The sequence below is a fragment of the Genypterus blacodes genome, unplaced genomic scaffold (assembly GCF_046128005.1).
Source record: "Genypterus blacodes isolate CSIRO-AG114 ecotype Tasmania unplaced genomic scaffold, CSIRO-AGI_Gbla_v1 ptg000055l_1, whole genome shotgun sequence".
NCBI lineage: Eukaryota > Metazoa > Chordata > Actinopteri > Ophidiiformes > Ophidiidae > Genypterus > Genypterus blacodes.
Genome location: NW_027466867.1, coordinates 600,001 through 616,818, shown reverse-complemented (window position 1 = coordinate 616,818; position 16,818 = coordinate 600,001). Strand labels below are relative to the sequence as shown.

General features: G+C 54.9%; 1 protein-coding gene across 1 annotated transcript in view; it reads right to left on the bottom strand.

Annotated features, from left to right (window-relative positions):
• Positions 1–3,116: 3,116 nt before the first annotated feature.
• The window catches only part of ankfn1b (ankyrin repeat and fibronectin type III domain containing 1b), a 77,959-nt gene continuing 64,257 nt past the window's right edge, over positions 3,117–16,818 (bottom strand). Inside the window, exons 8-23 of the mRNA XM_076151711.1 lie at positions 15,243–15,440; positions 14,431–14,544; positions 14,246–14,343; positions 13,359–13,449; positions 11,225–11,332; positions 8,634–8,733; positions 8,414–8,546; positions 8,210–8,329; positions 7,903–8,118; positions 6,445–6,611; positions 6,188–6,338; positions 5,239–5,407; positions 4,973–5,139; positions 4,671–4,878; positions 3,845–4,581; positions 3,117–3,740 (exon numbers count right to left, since the gene is read on the bottom strand). Of these exons, the coding sequence (XP_076007826.1) occupies positions 3,441–3,740; positions 3,845–4,581; positions 4,671–4,878; positions 4,973–5,139; positions 5,239–5,407; positions 6,188–6,338; positions 6,445–6,611; positions 7,903–8,118; positions 8,210–8,329; positions 8,414–8,546; positions 8,634–8,733; positions 11,225–11,332; positions 13,359–13,449; positions 14,246–14,343; positions 14,431–14,544; positions 15,243–15,440 (3,077 nt within the window). The 3' untranslated portion in view covers positions 3,117–3,440. The remainder of the gene's footprint in view (positions 3,741–3,844; positions 4,582–4,670; positions 4,879–4,972; positions 5,140–5,238; positions 5,408–6,187; positions 6,339–6,444; positions 6,612–7,902; positions 8,119–8,209; positions 8,330–8,413; positions 8,547–8,633; positions 8,734–11,224; positions 11,333–13,358; positions 13,450–14,245; positions 14,344–14,430; positions 14,545–15,242; positions 15,441–16,818) is intronic.

The window sequence follows — 16,818 nt, the reverse complement described above, 5'->3', positions numbered from 1 at the left end:
AATGGACTGAAATGAGATGAAAGAGGGACGGAGGTGTCAGAGCGATGGAACCTCTTAGAAATTCTATATCATGATTGCACGTGTCTGTGTGTGTGTGTGGCTATATACTCTTTAATAGCATGTGTCAAGGTTGTGTGTGTGTGTGTGTGTGTGTGTGTGTGTGTGTGTGTGTAAGGTTATCTAGCCAACGTGTGATCCTTCCTGACCTTACAAGGGGTCAAGTCTCTGAGAAAGGGTCAAGAAGATTAACGGATGGAAAGCCTGCACACACACCTGCACACACACACACACACACACACACACACACACACACACACACACACACACACACACACTCAGTTTGGGCTCTTCAGTTCTCGCCTGCCTGCCTGCCTGCGGATGGAAGTGCTGACCAAACCTATCAAGCTATCAAATGATCCCCGGTGACGCTCGCTCTCTCTCTCAGGACTCAGATCCATTTCGATGAGTCACGGGTCTCCGCAACGCTCCCGACTCCCAATCTCTCTTCCGCATGAATGGCCACCATTCAGGAACGCTCTGGGAATGTTTTCTTAATAGGTATCCGGAGATATGGCGGGGTTTATATTTAGCCCGGGTCCTCCTGGAGTCTTGAAGGTTTAAAATTAGGAGGTGTCAGAATTCCAGTCCAATTCTTAAGTTACTGTCAATAAACGGGCATCTCTTAAAGGGCCAGCGCGCTGCCAGGGGTGGATTGATGTGTTGATATGTGTATGATAAGCTGTGTGGGAATGTGTGTGTGCAACATACTCTAAAGTGTAAATCTCCCGCATGGTGCACACACGCATTTACACATCTATATATCACGCCATCGCCGCGTGTGTGTGTGTGTGTGTGTGTGTGTGTCCGCCTTCCCTCCACGTTAGCGTTCCGTCGGATCTGTTGACAGGGAAGCGTGCGTGCCTTTTTATTTGCTCAAGTGGCGGGAAAAGCGAGGGAGCCTGTCGGGGAATCGAACCTGGGAGTGTGTGTGTGGCGGGGGTGTGAGTTGGCGAGCCTGTGTGTGTGTGTGTGTCGGGAGGGGAGGATTGTTTTGTCTCAACCTGATGTTATGTCACGCTTCGGTGTCTACAAAATGATCAGGTGTGAGTAACGGGCGCCGTGTCGCCAAGCGGGGCCGCACGGAATGTGACAAATCATCCCGTATCTGCTCCCAGATCCTTCCGGGTGATTTAGCGCCCAGTTAAATTGTTCTTGGTCTCTACTTTAGATTTGCTGCTGTCTCTTTACGCGTAAATTACTCCGTTTCACCGGCATAACAGCGGCCGTCTGACTCGGAGCTGCGCTGTTGTTTTAACCTTGCAAATTGGAGTGGAATGCTTATGGGATGGAACGGAATGCTGTGGAGTGTGACAGCGCGGAGGGTGGAAAATTATATTTCAGTCTGTCGTGAAAAATGAGGAGGGGGAGGGGCCGCAGCAGCTCTGGATTTATGTCGAGACATTTTCCAACCTTCCACGGCCTCAAAAAAAAAGGGAAAAAAGCCGACGCATCCCGGAGAAACACGCGCTCGGGACTCTGCGGCTCCATAGGAACGTCATTGTGCGGCGGGGCCTCGCGTAGGAGCTCCGGTTCCTCCTCCTGAGATCGTCTCCGCAGCTGCCCACCGCTCGCTTTTCATCGAGTGGGCAGCGAGCGGCGGTGAGGTCATCGCAAAACACGGCATCTGTAGGGAACAAGTGCCCTCTATTTGTCCTGTATTCCCATTGAGAGCGGGCGGGAGCGGGCGGGAGCGGCTGCATGTGGATGAAACTCCAAACTAAAAGATTAAGCCCCGGTGAAAATGGGCTGGACGCACTCTTGAAATGGAACCTTGTCACGCTGCTTATGGGCGCCGGGCGAGCCAACGCCACTTTGAAACTCATTTTGCTGCTCGGTTTGTAGCCCGGGCGACGTGTTAAAGTCTTCAACCGCCCTATCTCTCAAACAGGAAGCTGTAAAAGGAGCCGACATCACATAAAACAAACCTTACGGCTCACGGCAGCTTCCCGCTATCCGAAACAAATGAAGCAAAGAAGCCACATAAACGAGCCGAGGCTTTTATTTTGTAATATTCATTTATTGTTCAATAAAAATAGATTTTAAAAAAAGTGACGTGATGTCTCCTTCATGACTCGACTGGCCGACGTGCCAGCAGCTTCTTGTAAACTCGGAGGCTTTGCTTTGCCCTCTTTCCCGCCTGCCGGGTGGAGTCTGGGCCCCGCCAAAGCCCCGGCTCCCCAGACAGACGGGACTCCGGCTGACCTTTGACCTCTCGGGCCTTCCACGTCTACAGTAGATTCACATTATGAACAGATTTCAGTACATTCACTCTCTGCTTATGTACAGGATTGGGCTTCCGGGTCGAGTGTGTGAGTGTGTATGAGTGTGTGTGTGTTTTTGCAGTTTTTAACAATGTGAGCAAAGTAGACGTCTAAGCTGCAACACACACACACACACACACACTTTCTCATAAGACTTTTGTTTTGTACAGTAGTTACACGTAAACACATTTCTCAACGCTGTAAGGAAAACGCTCTGTAAACGCTCTGCATCGCTCTGGGAACCCGGAATGCTACAGTGACCTCAGGTTGACCCCGGCTCTCCACCTTTGACCTTTCTGGTGCTACAAGAGTGAAGCAGGATGCAGGAACGCCACATCGTGTGCCACTTCCTGTTGTATTTTGAAGCTCCCTGTCTTGTCTCTGTGTCAGGCGTCTTCACTTCCTGTCCTCCAGTGTGATTACCTGCCTGATCTCCTTCACCTGTGTGTCTGGTTGGCTCCGCCCCCTCTCTTGTACATGTACCCCCTGTGCTCCAGCTGCTCTGGTTGGTTCGTTAGCATTCTTCTCTGTCTGCTCCTCTCTGTGACTTTATTTCTTTAAATCCTGCATTCCAGCTAAAATCAATCAAACTATGTGATGTTGTGTTACTGCAAACGCACAATCATGGAGGAAGAAGTTCGGCTTTTGCAAACTTGCCTTCATTGGTTGCTGGTTAATTGAGACAAGAGCACCAGAGGGTCAAAGAGATGCAGCCTCTCTCTCTCTCTCTCTCTCTCTCTCTCTGTCCGGCCCACAACCACACAATGAGAGAGTTCATAGGGAGAAGGCCTCGTCCGCGTGGAGCTGGGCGAGCGCCGCCGCCGCCACTGCCCCCGTCCGTTTGGCAACGTGCTCGGCGTCAATCACAGTCACAGTCACCCAATCGTTCCTGACACCTGGGAGCCTGGTTCCTCTTTGTCTGTCCTCCACATGAGGCTCTCAGATGAAGAAGAGTCTTTATGTCGTGAAGAGGAACTTTCACGGAGACGGATTCAGAGACGACAACGACACAGAGGTTCAGAGGTTCAGAGGAGATGAGAGTTCAGGGTCCAGGGTCCTGACAGGTCCAGGTCCGAGGCTGAGCACCGACGTGTCCCTGGCGTCCCTCCTGCTCCACGCTCACACTGTGGTGGCCCGGCTGTGCTTCAGTGCGAGCGGCGAGTACTCCTTGATGCGGACGCACAGTTTCCCCCTCAGCCAGGGGTTCTGCAGCTCCAGGGGACAGAAGTCGTCCTGCAGCCACTTCTCTCTGTTGTCCACCACCAGCACCAGGCCAAAGTGCTTCAGCTGCTCGCCGCTGTAGTACACACACTCCTGCTCGCCGCCGCCGCTGCCCAGCATGCGGCGAGTCAAGGCGTTCATCTCCTGCACCACCAGCTTCACCATCTCCTGAGCCGACGTGCCGGGAGTCACGCAGAGCTGAAACATGAGAGCAGAAGAGATACATGAGAGAAGAGAACAGTGTGAACTTTGGTTGGTTGCTATAGTGACACCATCAGTAGAGAGGCGGTCCGGTCCGGTACCTTGACGCTGATCTCCTTGGGCAGGCCCGTGCGGTATTGTGGGTAGACTCTCAGCGTGGCGTGGCAGCGTTTCCTGAGGGCGCCGGGCGAAGGCGAGGACAGTCTCTGTGTGCCGCTGTCCTCCGATAAGGTTCGCGCCGGCGGGATCTGCGGGAGGCAACGCTCGCCGGAGCAGCAGCGGTCCATGGAGGACGGCCTGTGCCACCGGTGCTGCGGCGAGGTGGAGGGCGAGGGCGAGGGGGAGGTGGCGTGGGGCGAGTAAGGCTGGTGGGGGGCGGAGGTGGCGGAGGGGAACTCCAGGCTGCTGGTTCTCACGCAGAACGCCTGACGCTTCTCCGTGATGTGCAGCAGCTCGATCTGCCGGCTGGGCAGGATGAAGTCGCTGTCAAACAGCTCTGGCGCCCCCCGCCGCCGCTCGCCTCCGCGCCGAGCTCCTCCCCCTCCGCCGCACCTCTCGCCTGCCCTCCCGCGCTGCATCTCGGACGCCTGCAGGACGTCGGGCGTGGAGTCCCTCAGAGCTCCGCCTTCGCCTCCCCCCATGCAAGTCCCGCCTCCTCCTGAGCCGCTGCCGTCGCTGCGCAGGAAGCCGCGGGGCTCCAGGGGCGCGGAGGAGGAGAGGGGCGAGGGGGGCAGCAGGTCCAGCTCACGGGGGCTCTGGGCGCGGCTGGAGTCGTAGTCGCTGTCGGTGGTGAGGAAGACCTCTGAGGAGCCTTCCTCATCTGACAGACCCACGTAATCTGCAGGAAGTCAACAACACAACATCAGAGATACGTCAGCGTTTAGACGCCTGAACTAAAGGACGATGAGGTAACGGCGCGGCTCTGACCTGAGTGCTTGCGGCAGGGTTCAGGCGAGGGAAGAGGCGAGGGCATGAAGTCGGGCTGGGAGGAAGTGGAGGGAGGCTTGATGGGCAGCACCTCCTTGGAGAAGTCGATGATCCAGGTCACCGAGATGCCGCCTGTCGGCTGCTTGTAGCGAGCGTACTGCAGCACGTCCATGATCCAGCGAGCGTCACGCCACACCTCCTCCATTTGCTGTCACGGGGTCAAAGGTGACACAACAGTTTATCACTCTAACCCTGAACCACAGACCGGTCCTTTAAGAGAGGAAGTGGATGCTGGGCTCTACCTGCATGTGCTCCTGAACCTGCTGGTGTTTCTTCTTGGCGGCGTGGAGCTCAGACTCGGAGAAGGCCTCACGCAAAGCCTGCTGGGACATCAGGGACTCCAACTCCAGCAGGGCCGACACCCGGCAGTACTGACCGATGAAACCGGGGCTGTAGGCGTTAAAGTGGACTGTAAGGTGAGAAGAGAGGACCTGTTAGAGGACTCTGGTGTCGCAGGGTTAAACGGTGATGTCGTGTGTGTGTGTGTGTGTGCGTTGAGAAGACGGACCCAGTTCAAAGATCTGCAGGGGCAGCGTGAGGAAGCCGGAGCGAGGGGAGCACGGGTTGTTCTGCCCGGGCGCCGTGCAGACTTCATCGCAGGGCGGGAGGAGGAGCAGGAACGACACTTTCTCCCCAAACTCCAACACTTCTTGGCTGTAGATGCGGAAGTCTTGCGCCTGGGGGGACGCGAACACAGAACAAAAGAGATGTGAGACAGCGACCCTCACGTCTGAGCCAGATCACGCTCGCCGAACTCCAGAGCTGTCGTTTGGATTTGACGGAGCGGAAAGCGACAGGAAACGCGGGGGGGGGAGGGGGGTGACGTGCGATCCAGGCCCTGGGCTGGACCCGCCAGCCCACCAGGACGTTCCCGATCAGTAACCTTCAGTGAGAGCGACACTTAAAGTGGCTGGCGGCGAGCCCTGGAGCGTCTGGAGCGTCTGGAGCGGCTGGAGCGCAGCTATGCGGTGATTCCAGTGTCATGAAAGTGGAACCAGAGGCTGGAACGCCAAGACTGGAAGGGGAAGAGAGGAATATGGCAACTGCACGGTTTGCTGTAATCAAACATTTCTGCGTGTCTCCATTAAAGTGTCTGGCTCTCAGGCGGGACAGGTCGGGAGCAGAAGGATCCGGGTCCCGCAGACGCGTTCCTCCCACCTGCTGCCAGACGGGTGATGGTCGCCGTGGTGCTGCGATGCTTCTTGGACGGCAAAACTTGTTCTTTTTTGCAGAAATCGTGTCGAATTAGTGGTCTGAGCAGATCTGGCTCTCCGTCAGTTGGAATCCTTCTCACTGAGGTTTGATCGCTCCTGCCTGGATGTGGAAATTGGGCAGCGTTCGACCCGACGCGGCGTTCCAAGCGGTTCCGCCGCGTCAGTCGGGATCAGGACAAAAGGTGCGTGGGATGCAGATGTAGGTGAGGTAATGTCAGACGGCTGCCGTGTTCAGACTCTGACCTGGTTGCCGGGGACGTTGATGTGGGCCATCAGGTCTTTCATGGCGTTGCGGAGGTCCTGCAGGAGGCGATGAGGAGCGCTCTGCACGTCCGAATCCATCTCTAACGACTCGTCCAGACAGCTGAGCGCCTGCAGCCACTGCCACTCCTCCCTACAAACAACACACACCCACACAGACACACACACACACACACACACACATCAGAAGGCAGCACGCCAGATGCATTCGCCATTTAACCATCGGCGTCCCCGCCCACCTGGACACGTTGCAGTTGTCTCGTATTTTGGTGTGGCAGAGGACGTTGGGGAGCTTCTGAGGCACGAGCGCTTTGATCTGCTCCACAGACGTGCACAGCTTCAGGTAGCCCAGGTACAAGCCGGGCGCCAGCAGCTTCCTGCTCCGCCTGTGGTACGCCAGCTTCTCCTGGGGACGCAGAGACGGAGAAGATGAGAGGAGACAGACACACACACACTGCTGCTGCTGCTGCTGGTGTTACATGAGGACAAGAGCTGTGGTGGCGAATGGCAGAGATTTCATTTCCTGCCACCCTCTGTCCTCAGGAGGCTTCAGGCCTGACAGGATTCCTGCGTCCGACCTGTTTAAAGTGGAAGTCACACAGCAGAATGGCTCCTCGCCACATTTCTGTGTGTGTCATCATGCAATTTGCTCCTCACTGCCCACAAAACAAATATTTCTCTGAGCTACGGTTTTGCCAAAGGGAGCCTCCGCCATTGTCTGGGAACCGCAGGGGCCAAAGCGACGCACACTGGAGACACAACAACGTCTCAACAACAGTATCAAGGTTACCCAGGCTACACAGAGAATCAATCTGTGGTCGGGGGCCCAGACTGTGGTCCTCCTGAGCAAAACAGCATTAGTTAAGAAATCACAAAACACCGACCTCTGTTTACTTTATCATCATTAAGTCCATCAGGCTGATGCCTTCAAGCGCTGCGGCACTGAGCCTGAGTCTGGGCCTGAGCCTGGGCCTGAGCCTGAGTCTGAGTCTGAGTCTGAGTCTGAGCCTGAGTCTGGGCCTGAGCCTGGGCCTGAGCCTGGGCCTGAGTCTGGGCCTGAGCCTGGGCCTGAGCCTGAGTCTGGGCCTGAGTCTGAGCCTGAGTCTGGGCCTGAGCCTGAGCCTGGGCCTGAGTCTGAGCCTGAGCCTGGGCCTGAGTCTGAGCCTGAGCCTGAGCCTGAGTCTGAGTCTGAGTCTGAGTCTGAGTCCGTTACAGAACGAGAGGCTCTGAGGTGAACAACCTCCACGGCGGGTTGACCTGAAATCCGATATCGCCATTAATTTGTGGAGTTCCTGCTCGTGACGTTAGAGAGGAGAGCGGGGACGATGCTGTGTGTGTAAACGAGGAGCATCTGCACAAACAGGACGCTAAATGGAAGCACATTTGTGTTTGCGGTCCCATTGTTTCAGCCGTGGAGCCTCATGTTTATCTGTTTTCTGTAAATGAGAGTTTAAAAAAACAGATACAGCAGAAATAAGGGATTACATAAATGTTTTCCATGGTTCTGGGGCTTATTTTGATGTTGACAAAGTGCCTCACACTACACTGTCATGTCCCTGGAGCTCAGGGCAGTCATAAATGTTACAAAAGAAGGAATGGATCTCAACAGAACCGCAAACCGCCGCTGACAAAACTGAGCCTGGGATCACGGCAGCCATTTCCCCCAAAACCCGACCCGGCGAAGGAACCCGACTCACGTGCAGCGTGATGAGCAGAGCGTCCAGGGCGGTGGGCTCCTCCGGCGAGGAGACCGACTTGCGCTGGAGCTGGAGTTTGCAGAGCGGCGTCCATCGCACGCCGTCCAGGTTGGGGCAGGCGCTCATGTCCTTCAGCAGCACCAGCAGGGCGTTGCCGTGCTTGTCCCGGACCGGCTCGTAGTACAGCTGGCCCAGGTCCTGCGTCCCCAACATGCTCTGGAAAGACCAAGACACGGGACGACACTTGTATGACTGCAACTCGTTTAAGGCCGCGACTCGTTTGTTCGTTCATAGCTGCGGCTTCTACCTGAAGGTGTGAGACGGCCTGCAGCAGCTTGAGACGAGTCTGGAGCGTGCAGGAGCAGGCGGACTGGGACGGATTGAGACACTGCAGGAGCCACGGGATCTCCTCCCACAGATACGACACCTGGGACACGGGAGAGACAGATCGGTCCAAAAGATAACAACCAAAAGAACAAATCCTTCTTAGCTCTGTTTCGTTTCTTCCTACCTTGGTGAACCACAGGAAGTCCTGCATGAGCGCGCTGGAGTACGAGTCCTCCACCTCCACGATGGGGATCTGGTCCTCCGGCGTCACCAGCACGTTGTCGTCTCTGTAGAGAATGGTCGCCAGGTAGAGTCCTCTGGAGAGACGAGGACATGTGTCAGAGAGACGGCTGTGTCGGTGCCGTTTAGCCCCCCCGGCCGCTCGTTTGGTTGCCAGATTTTACCTTTTCAAGCTTTTGACGAATTTGCTGGTGGTCTGGAAGAGGTGACGCAGGCTTTTGGACACGGAGTGCTTCCTGCCCTGCTGAGGAGCTTTGCATTGTTCTATAGGACAGAGAGAGAGAGAGAGAGAGAGAGAGAGAGAGAGAGAGACATTTAATGGAAGAAAACACAAACTCAGTCACTTTCAGTCACTTAGATCAAGAAACTTCCATAATCTGGTGTGAAGTCATGACGAGAAAACTCTGCTCTGCGTCCATCGCCATGGCAGCAAAACAACAAACTGTGTCCCGTACCTGTGGAAACGCCACATCGAGTGTTTTTGTTTGACAATCAAACATTGTCCGAGGGGGAGGGGGCGACAAGCGACCTTTGACCCCCACAGCGTTTAGAAACGTCTCTTCCACCGACAGACGTTTAACTAATTGACAGCAAATCTGACACGTCCAACAACACAGGACGGGGGGACAGAGGGGGGACAGGGGGGACGGGGGGGACGAGGGGGGGGGGGAGGTTTTTGGACATTTCACGCGCTCCGGTGGCGTGGCACCATTTTGACAGTCGCTCACGCTGCCAACTGCAGACTATGAGCCTACAGGGAACCACAAGGCCTCACGTCCCAGAGGAGCACTAACTCTGTGTGTGTGTGTGTGTGTGTGTGTGTGTGTGTGTGTGTTTACCTGCACATACTGCCCGAGCATGGCGTGTCTTGGGAGCTACAGCCCCGTATGAGTGAAGCCAAGTCGCTGTAGTAATTTGTGTGTGTGTGTGTGTGTGTGTGTGTGTGTGTGTGTGTGTGTTAACCCTTTGCCACTCACTGACAGGGAGGTCAGTTTAACTCTGTGGGGACGTGTTTATTTTTAGTGGGCCCGCAGGGGTTAGAGGCGAGAGAGGGAGGTGTGTGTGTGTGTGTGTGTGTGTGTGTGTGTGTGTGTGTGTGGGTGCCCTGTTGGTGAGATAACGCACCTCCCAACTCATTAGAAACTCCGAGTCCCCGACCCTTTAGCAGCCCCCCTCCCCCTCTCTCCCCTTTTCTTCCTCCTCTCTCCCCCTCTCTCCCCTTTTCTCCCCCCTCTCTCCCCCTCTCTCCCCCTCTCTCCCCTTTTCTCCCCCCTCTCTCCCCCTCTCTCCCCCTCTCTCCCCCCTCCCTCCCAGGTGATCTCGCTGCAGCCCCAGGCCACTTAAAGTCAATAAATCGCCTCATTCAGGGCCGCGAAAAGAACCAATTTTCTCTTCAGGGGGACGAAAAAACAGCACCCCCCCCGAATCTCTCTCTCTCTCTCTCTCTCTCTCTCTCTCTCCCTCGCCCCCCCCTCCTCCCCCGTTGCCCCGCTTGACGCTGAGTGAGACGGACACGTCGGGCTGGGACGGCTGGGCTGCCCGCGTTAGTCAAGGCCTCTTTTCACAGTTTAATTAATAGTGTTTGGACAAGAAGGGAGAGGAGGCGGCTTCGCTCCCGTGAGCCGCACGGCCCCGAGCGGCAGCAGCACCGCCGGGCGACATGAGGGAGCGTGTACTCGAATATTTGCGCGTGTCCACATACATTTGCGTACACGTGTGCGCCTGTCCAACTTTATGCACGTTAGGTGAACACGGACGGTAGACGGAGTGGGACGACTGGAGGGGGCTTCTGTGGCGGCGGCGGAGGGTGTGTGTGTGTGCGTGTGTGTGTGTGGGGGGGGGGCGCTGCAGTAGTCAGTGTTAATTTATACCCTCTCCCCCGACTCGCGTCTAGGATTCGTCTCTTACAGGAATAACAAACATGACCCCGGGACACGCCACCTCGGCTACCGTGCCTGAACTCCCAGACTCCAGTCGTTTCGCCGGCTGAAGCGCCCAGGCAGCCACTCAATACTCACTATTATACCCACCACTCAGGCCGCTCCCCCTATCGCAAATACAGTCTGGCCACAGTGGACAATAGTAAGTGGCTGAGTGTGTGTGTGTTTGTGTGAGAGAGAGAGAGAGAGAGAGAGAGAGAGAGGCTGCTACGGTGACACGCAGCTCGCCGTCGTGTAAAAGAATCAGCCTGAACAGGTTTTGACACTTACAGGGCCGACTTACAGCCCGTAGTGTTTGGGGATATAAACAGCTTGAGTGTGAGTGAAGTCCATCTGCATTTTGTCACACACACAGCGAGAGAGAGAGAGGGAGAGAGAGAGAGAGAGAGAGTTATTCAGCGAGAGGAAGGGCTGAGTCATGGAAAGGTGCGTAAGGGGCTGGTGGGTTGTTGAGACAGAGGGGAGGGGCCTAGCATCGCCCCCAAAGTGCTTGTCGTGCCTCAGATTGTAAAGTGTCCGTCAAGGTGAGATGGAACACAGCGACCGGCGAGACGCGTCGCACCTGCGCCCCCCCGCCCCTCCCCCACCCTGGAGTGTGTATCGGCCCGCGCTCCTACTTGTTTACAGGGAACGTCTCTGTGCCCAGCAGGAGAAGAGTTTGTGTATTTTCAAACTGGTGATGATTGATGAGAGGAATCTGAACGTATTGATTAGTTTCTTGATTGGAAAGCTGCATTTAACTATAGAGATCAATCACACAAACATCTAACAGAGCTAAACAGAAGCTTTATTCAGTGTCGGCACGCTGTCCGTACCGTGGCAGACGCAGTGGCGGTGCTCGTCTTTGATCTGACCCAGCAGCTGGTCCAGCGCCTCCTTCTGGCCTCTCTGGCGAGGGGCGCGGCCGTCGATGTCCCGCCAACCTGCAGACAGACAGGTTCAGATCTGAGAAATCACAGTGAACGCTCCAGATCTAAGTATTAGATGCGATGCTGACTGGCAGAATGAGCTCCGTTGAACAAGAAATACGTGGAGGGAGCTACAACTTTGACTTTGTGTTGTTTACATGTTGTGTAATGAAGATGTGATGCTCTGCTGGGTGTGTGGGGTCTGTGTTCGCTCCTCAAGGCCCCCAAAAAGGCTACGGCCAGCCCTGCTCCTCAGGCCTTCATTCTGTAGGGAGTGTGTGTGTGTGTGTGTGTGTGTGTGTGTGTGTGTGAGAGCGTCTGCTTCTCAAACAGATCTAGTGTGTACTATAGGAAACAGCACCCACCCCAGTGTGAGAAAGCTGTGGTTGGCTGACAGACAGACCCACTGAGAACCACCACTGCCTACTGGCCTGGACATAGCTGGGCTTACAACACTCACCAGGGACACACACACACACACACACACACATGTACGCAGACATACAAACTGGCTGTGTGTGTGTGTGAGAGTAAAGAATGTAACACACATCTTGCAAAGCCTCCCAAAATCAAAACACAACACAAAGTCTGACTCTCTTTACATCGCTCACACACACACACACACACACCTTTCCTTTCTTGCCCTGAGCATCTCTGCCTACTGTGTCAGCGAGCCAGCTTCCCACAGGGCCGTGTGTCAGTGATAAGGCAACAGGGACTACTTGGTCCGGCCCCCCCTCACCCTCCCCCCCTAACCCCAGCGACATCACCTTCCACCCCCACACACTCCCACCACGCTCGCCCTAACTCCCTCTCCCGGAGCCCCCCGGAGGGCGTGAGGGGCTGAAACACGGTGAGCTCTATTCCCGGAAAGGTGCCTGTCCCGACAGGACAAGCGGGCCCTTTAATGGGCGTCCACGGGCCGGCATAAGGCCCCCACTGTTGGGCCCCGCGCCGCGCGCTGCAGCACAGACATGCAAATATTTCCAGTGGTAGGCCCAAATGGAAAACACAAACACGCAACATCGAAATTAGCTCGCAGAGAAGGGGGGAGGAGGGGGGGAGAAAAAAAAGAGAGGGAAAGCCCAGTCTGTTAAAATGAAGACGCGCACACACACTCGCATACACACACACACACATGCGCACACACAAGCGCACACACACACTTGCTGAAAAACATGGTGTGCTGATGAGGACAAACATGTTCATGTGTTCCCCAGATGTCCCATGAGTGCAGCAATACACCTACAATCACAGTACCTGCAGTATGTTCACTCCCTTACAGTGTAGGGGTGTGTGTGTGTGTGTGTGTGTGTGTGTGTGTGTGTGTGAACATAAACAACGCAGCTCCATCGCTTGCTAAACTCCACCAGTGAATCGATACGGTTTCACATAAATGAATAGATAGATCGATAGAGGATGAGGATGATGATGGACGGATTGGGAAAGACAGCGGGAATGAGAGAGTAGAAGAAGAAAGAGATGACTTCATGGCAGCGTGTTGGCTGAACCCGGGTGTTGTGTGTGTGTGTGTGTGTGTGTGTGGGGGGGTGTGTGTGCTCCCTCTGCCAACCCGGGCCCCCAAAAGCTACGGTTACACTCGCTGATGTCCCAAATCCCACCCAGCCCGCTGGACGAGGAGGGTCCAGCTGTCCAACACCCCCCCGCCCGTCCCCCCCCCTAAATGATGTCATGGCGATGAGGCAATGAGATTGGAATAACGGAATAAACTCGATATGAAACAAGTCGACCTTGTTGTTGTGGGAAAAAGCAACAAATAGATGAAACTTGAACTTAGAAAGGTCGTAGAACACACACACACACCAACACACACACACACACACACACACACAACACAGCCAAGAGTCCTGTGTGAAACAGCCTTTTTACAATGGTGTTAATACAGCGAGGCCGGCCAGCGCTCCTCGGGGGTTCTTCTTTGGAAGTGTTAACTGGATGTTACGTGGGGTGTTTTATGTAAAAACGCAGACACACACACGCACGCACGCACACACACACACTCACACACATGTAGACTTACTAGACGGCGCGGCACAAGCAGGCGTGGAGACGTGCGGCGGCCCCCAGCCCTTCATGTTGTAGGCCGACACCTGGACGTAATAATGGCTCCCCTGGAACGGACAGAAGACGAAGACGGGAGGACATGAGTGCACGCTAATGTCAAGTCACGCATGTGTCCCCGCGCTCACACACCATTTGTCCCCCCGCCCCACACCCCCCCCCCCCCCCCCACCGCGTCTTCATTTCTGCATGTGTGTGTGTATCTGGACGCCCCGTCTGTCTCCGTCCCCGGCGTGCAGACAGCAGGCCTCTGTCTCTTCTTTCTCAGCCAGATCAATCAAACCGGGCGGCCGACACTTCCTGACCTCGCCTTGACCCCTCCATGTCATGTGACAGGAGGGAGCTGCTGGGCGGCGGGGGTCTCAAGACGGAGGGGGGGTGGGCTGGTTTGTGTGTGTGTGTGTGTGTGTGTGTGTGGGGCAGGGGGTCCTTTTTTTTCTCCTTTCTTTTTTCTTCTTCCTCTCACACAATAACAAACAACTAGCGTGAGCATCATCGTCTTCATTTGTCTACACGCCGGCTTTTAAGGAGGCCAAACATAAATCAGCTGGCAGGCTACCAAGCTGCTACGCCGCTCACGTTTCCTGACGCTGTTTCGCAACGGGGACTTTAAAAAACTAATAAACCACGTTGGTCCGATTGTGTGCAGGGTTTGATGTATGGCGTTGAGAAGAATGACGGCGAAGACGAGCGGAGCACAGGCGTGTTCATCACCGCGGGTCGTCACGTTGGAGAATCTGCTCCTAAATCTGTGATCGTTCGTCATGAGCGGAGACGGAGGAGCTGCAGGAGAGCTCTGTGTGTGTGTGTGTGTGTGTGTGTGTGTGTGTGTGTGTGTGCACTCACAGAGGAGAGCCCGGTGATGTTGGCCTGCAGCAGCGTTGTGTCCTCCACCACCGTCTCCCCCAGCAGAGGACAGCAGGAGGGGGCGCAGCTCCAACCCACTGCAGAGACACCAGAACAGGGCCGGATCAGAACCATCACAGTTTCATCTGTGTTCCTGCGTGTAAATGAGTTTGTGGGCCTCTCACCTTTATACTTGGTGACCACGGCGGAGTTGACGCACAGAGGCTCCTGGAAGTCGACCCTGAGGCTGGAGCTGCTGCTGACGGACAGACGGACCACGCTGGGGACTTCTGGAGGGCCTGGGGACAGACAGGACGAGACAAGAGGGTGAGACGGTGAGACAGTGAGACGGTGGCTCTGGGGTTTGTTTTTCCCCTCATGACTTCATGTTTCACTGCCAGTCCACTCCCATATCTCCACGTAACATTCTGTGCCAAATCATGATTTTTTTTTTTCTTGCATCAAAGTGCAGACTGATCTGGAAGTGAAGGAGGAAAGTGCGTGTGAGTGTGTGAGGAGGAGGAGGAGGAGGAGGAGGAGGAGGAGGAGGAAGGGGAGGAGGGGGCCGTCTACTCTGCCACTAAGTGTGTCATGAAACACTAATAAAAATTAAAGCAGGAATACAGGCGGGTCATGCACACACACACACACACACACACACACACACACACACACTCGCAGACACAAACAAGAGGCTATACACACACACTTTCGGCAGCATGAGTGATGGAGCATTAATGTAGACTGGCAAACTCTCTCTCACACACAGGCACACACAGGCACACACACACACACACACTCACACACACACATACGGTTGTCTCCTAGGCACCCCAGTGTGGAAGCCATTAACTGGGCCCAGACAGAACGCCAGCAGGGAAAAAAAGGGGGCTAGAAAAATCAAAACCAAAGATGAATGTTGAAAAAAGAACTCAGTAACGACCATCAAAGCCCCCCCTACACACACACACACACACACACACACACAAAGCCTTACTGGCGTGCTCGAAGCCCGTCTGCATGCGGCGGAAGAGCCTCAGCCTCCACTCCCAGGCCTTCAGCTGCCTCTCCCGCTCCGACCCTTCACGCTCGCCGGGACCGTCGCTGCCGACCTGCGCCTGCAGCTCGGACACACGCTGCTCCGCCTCCTGCACCAAGGTGGCCAGATGCACCGCTCGGCCCTCCAGACTCACAACTAAAACACACACACACAGAGACAGAGAGAGAGAGAGAGAGAGAGAGAGAGAGAGAGAGAGAAGAGAGAAGAGAGAGTGAAACATTGTGATTTTGCGGAACTTCGACGCACAAAAATGGCCGTGAAAGCAACAAACAAGTGGAGAACAAGCGTCCAGGCTGTAAATCTGAGTGAGATGTTGTAAACGGTCCAATTTCATGCTACAGCAGCGAGGCTGAACTCACGGCCAGCGATGGCGTGCGTGGCTTTTAGGAGGCCTCACTCTTTAATGTCTTTGTTTTGCCAAAACCCTGAGGCAGATTCCTCAATAAACATTCATTTAAACTAAGCGGTCCCTTCTTTAGGGATGACATCAGTGTGAAAATGACAGGGAAAATGGGGCAATGAAAGTGAGACGGGCGTGAGAGCAGGGAGCCGCGTTCGTCATGTGCGGTTATGCAGGGAACACAAAATGGTGGGAAACACACACGGGCACCATTTAATCTCCCGTCGTTAAACTATTTTCCTGCAGGAACACGGAGGAGAAATGTGTTTGGAGCTTATTTACACCTACAGGGCCTCGGCATGTCTTTCTTAAATGAGGTGAGAGATACAAAACCAATGTAAATAATGCCCTTTGCTATGTAAATGAAGGAAATATCCAAGAATCACAGCGGCGGTTTCCAGTGTGTACACGTCCGGAGCCATGACAGCTAACGTAAAGCTTCTAAGGTCACGCAGGACAGTAGCGTACTGTACTTCTTCTTTGGTGGCTGGTCATTCTCAGGAGTGTTTGGGACTGGTGTGTGTCTGTGTTTAGTCTGCGCGCTCTGTGTTTGTTCGTTGTAGATTCCACTGTTGAGCGTTACATTCCACTGTTGACAGTAAGTTTAAAGCCCCGTGTCAAAATGTCCATCTGGGTGTTTCATTCTGCGGCTACTCTCGCCGTCTCCTTCAGCGGCGGCGAGGATCCGCTTTGATTCCGAGTGTCTCCTTCTCTCTCTTTTGATCGTCCTCTGCAGGGGCGCTTAAGTGAGGGGGGGGGGGGGGGGGGGGGGGGGGAGGTTGGGGTGCATTCAAGGCCCCAACATGGAAATTTCCTGCTTCATATTCCCAACTTCCTACTTCCCAGCGTTCCACCATTCGCAAAGAAACGTGGCTGAAAGAAAGAAGCTCGTCTTCACCGTCTGGTCTCAGGCTCTACTCTGACCGCACGCTCCTCCAGACACCATGGTGTGTGTGTGTGTGTGTGTGTGTACGGGCCTTTATTTGACCTCACTTCAGGGTCGTGGCCGGGGTTCCTACCAATAACTTTTGTTCCAAAGCAACCACTTAAGACTTCATTGTGAAGCTTGTGGCATGAGACTTTGGAGCGATCCATCTGCCCGCCTGGCTCCGT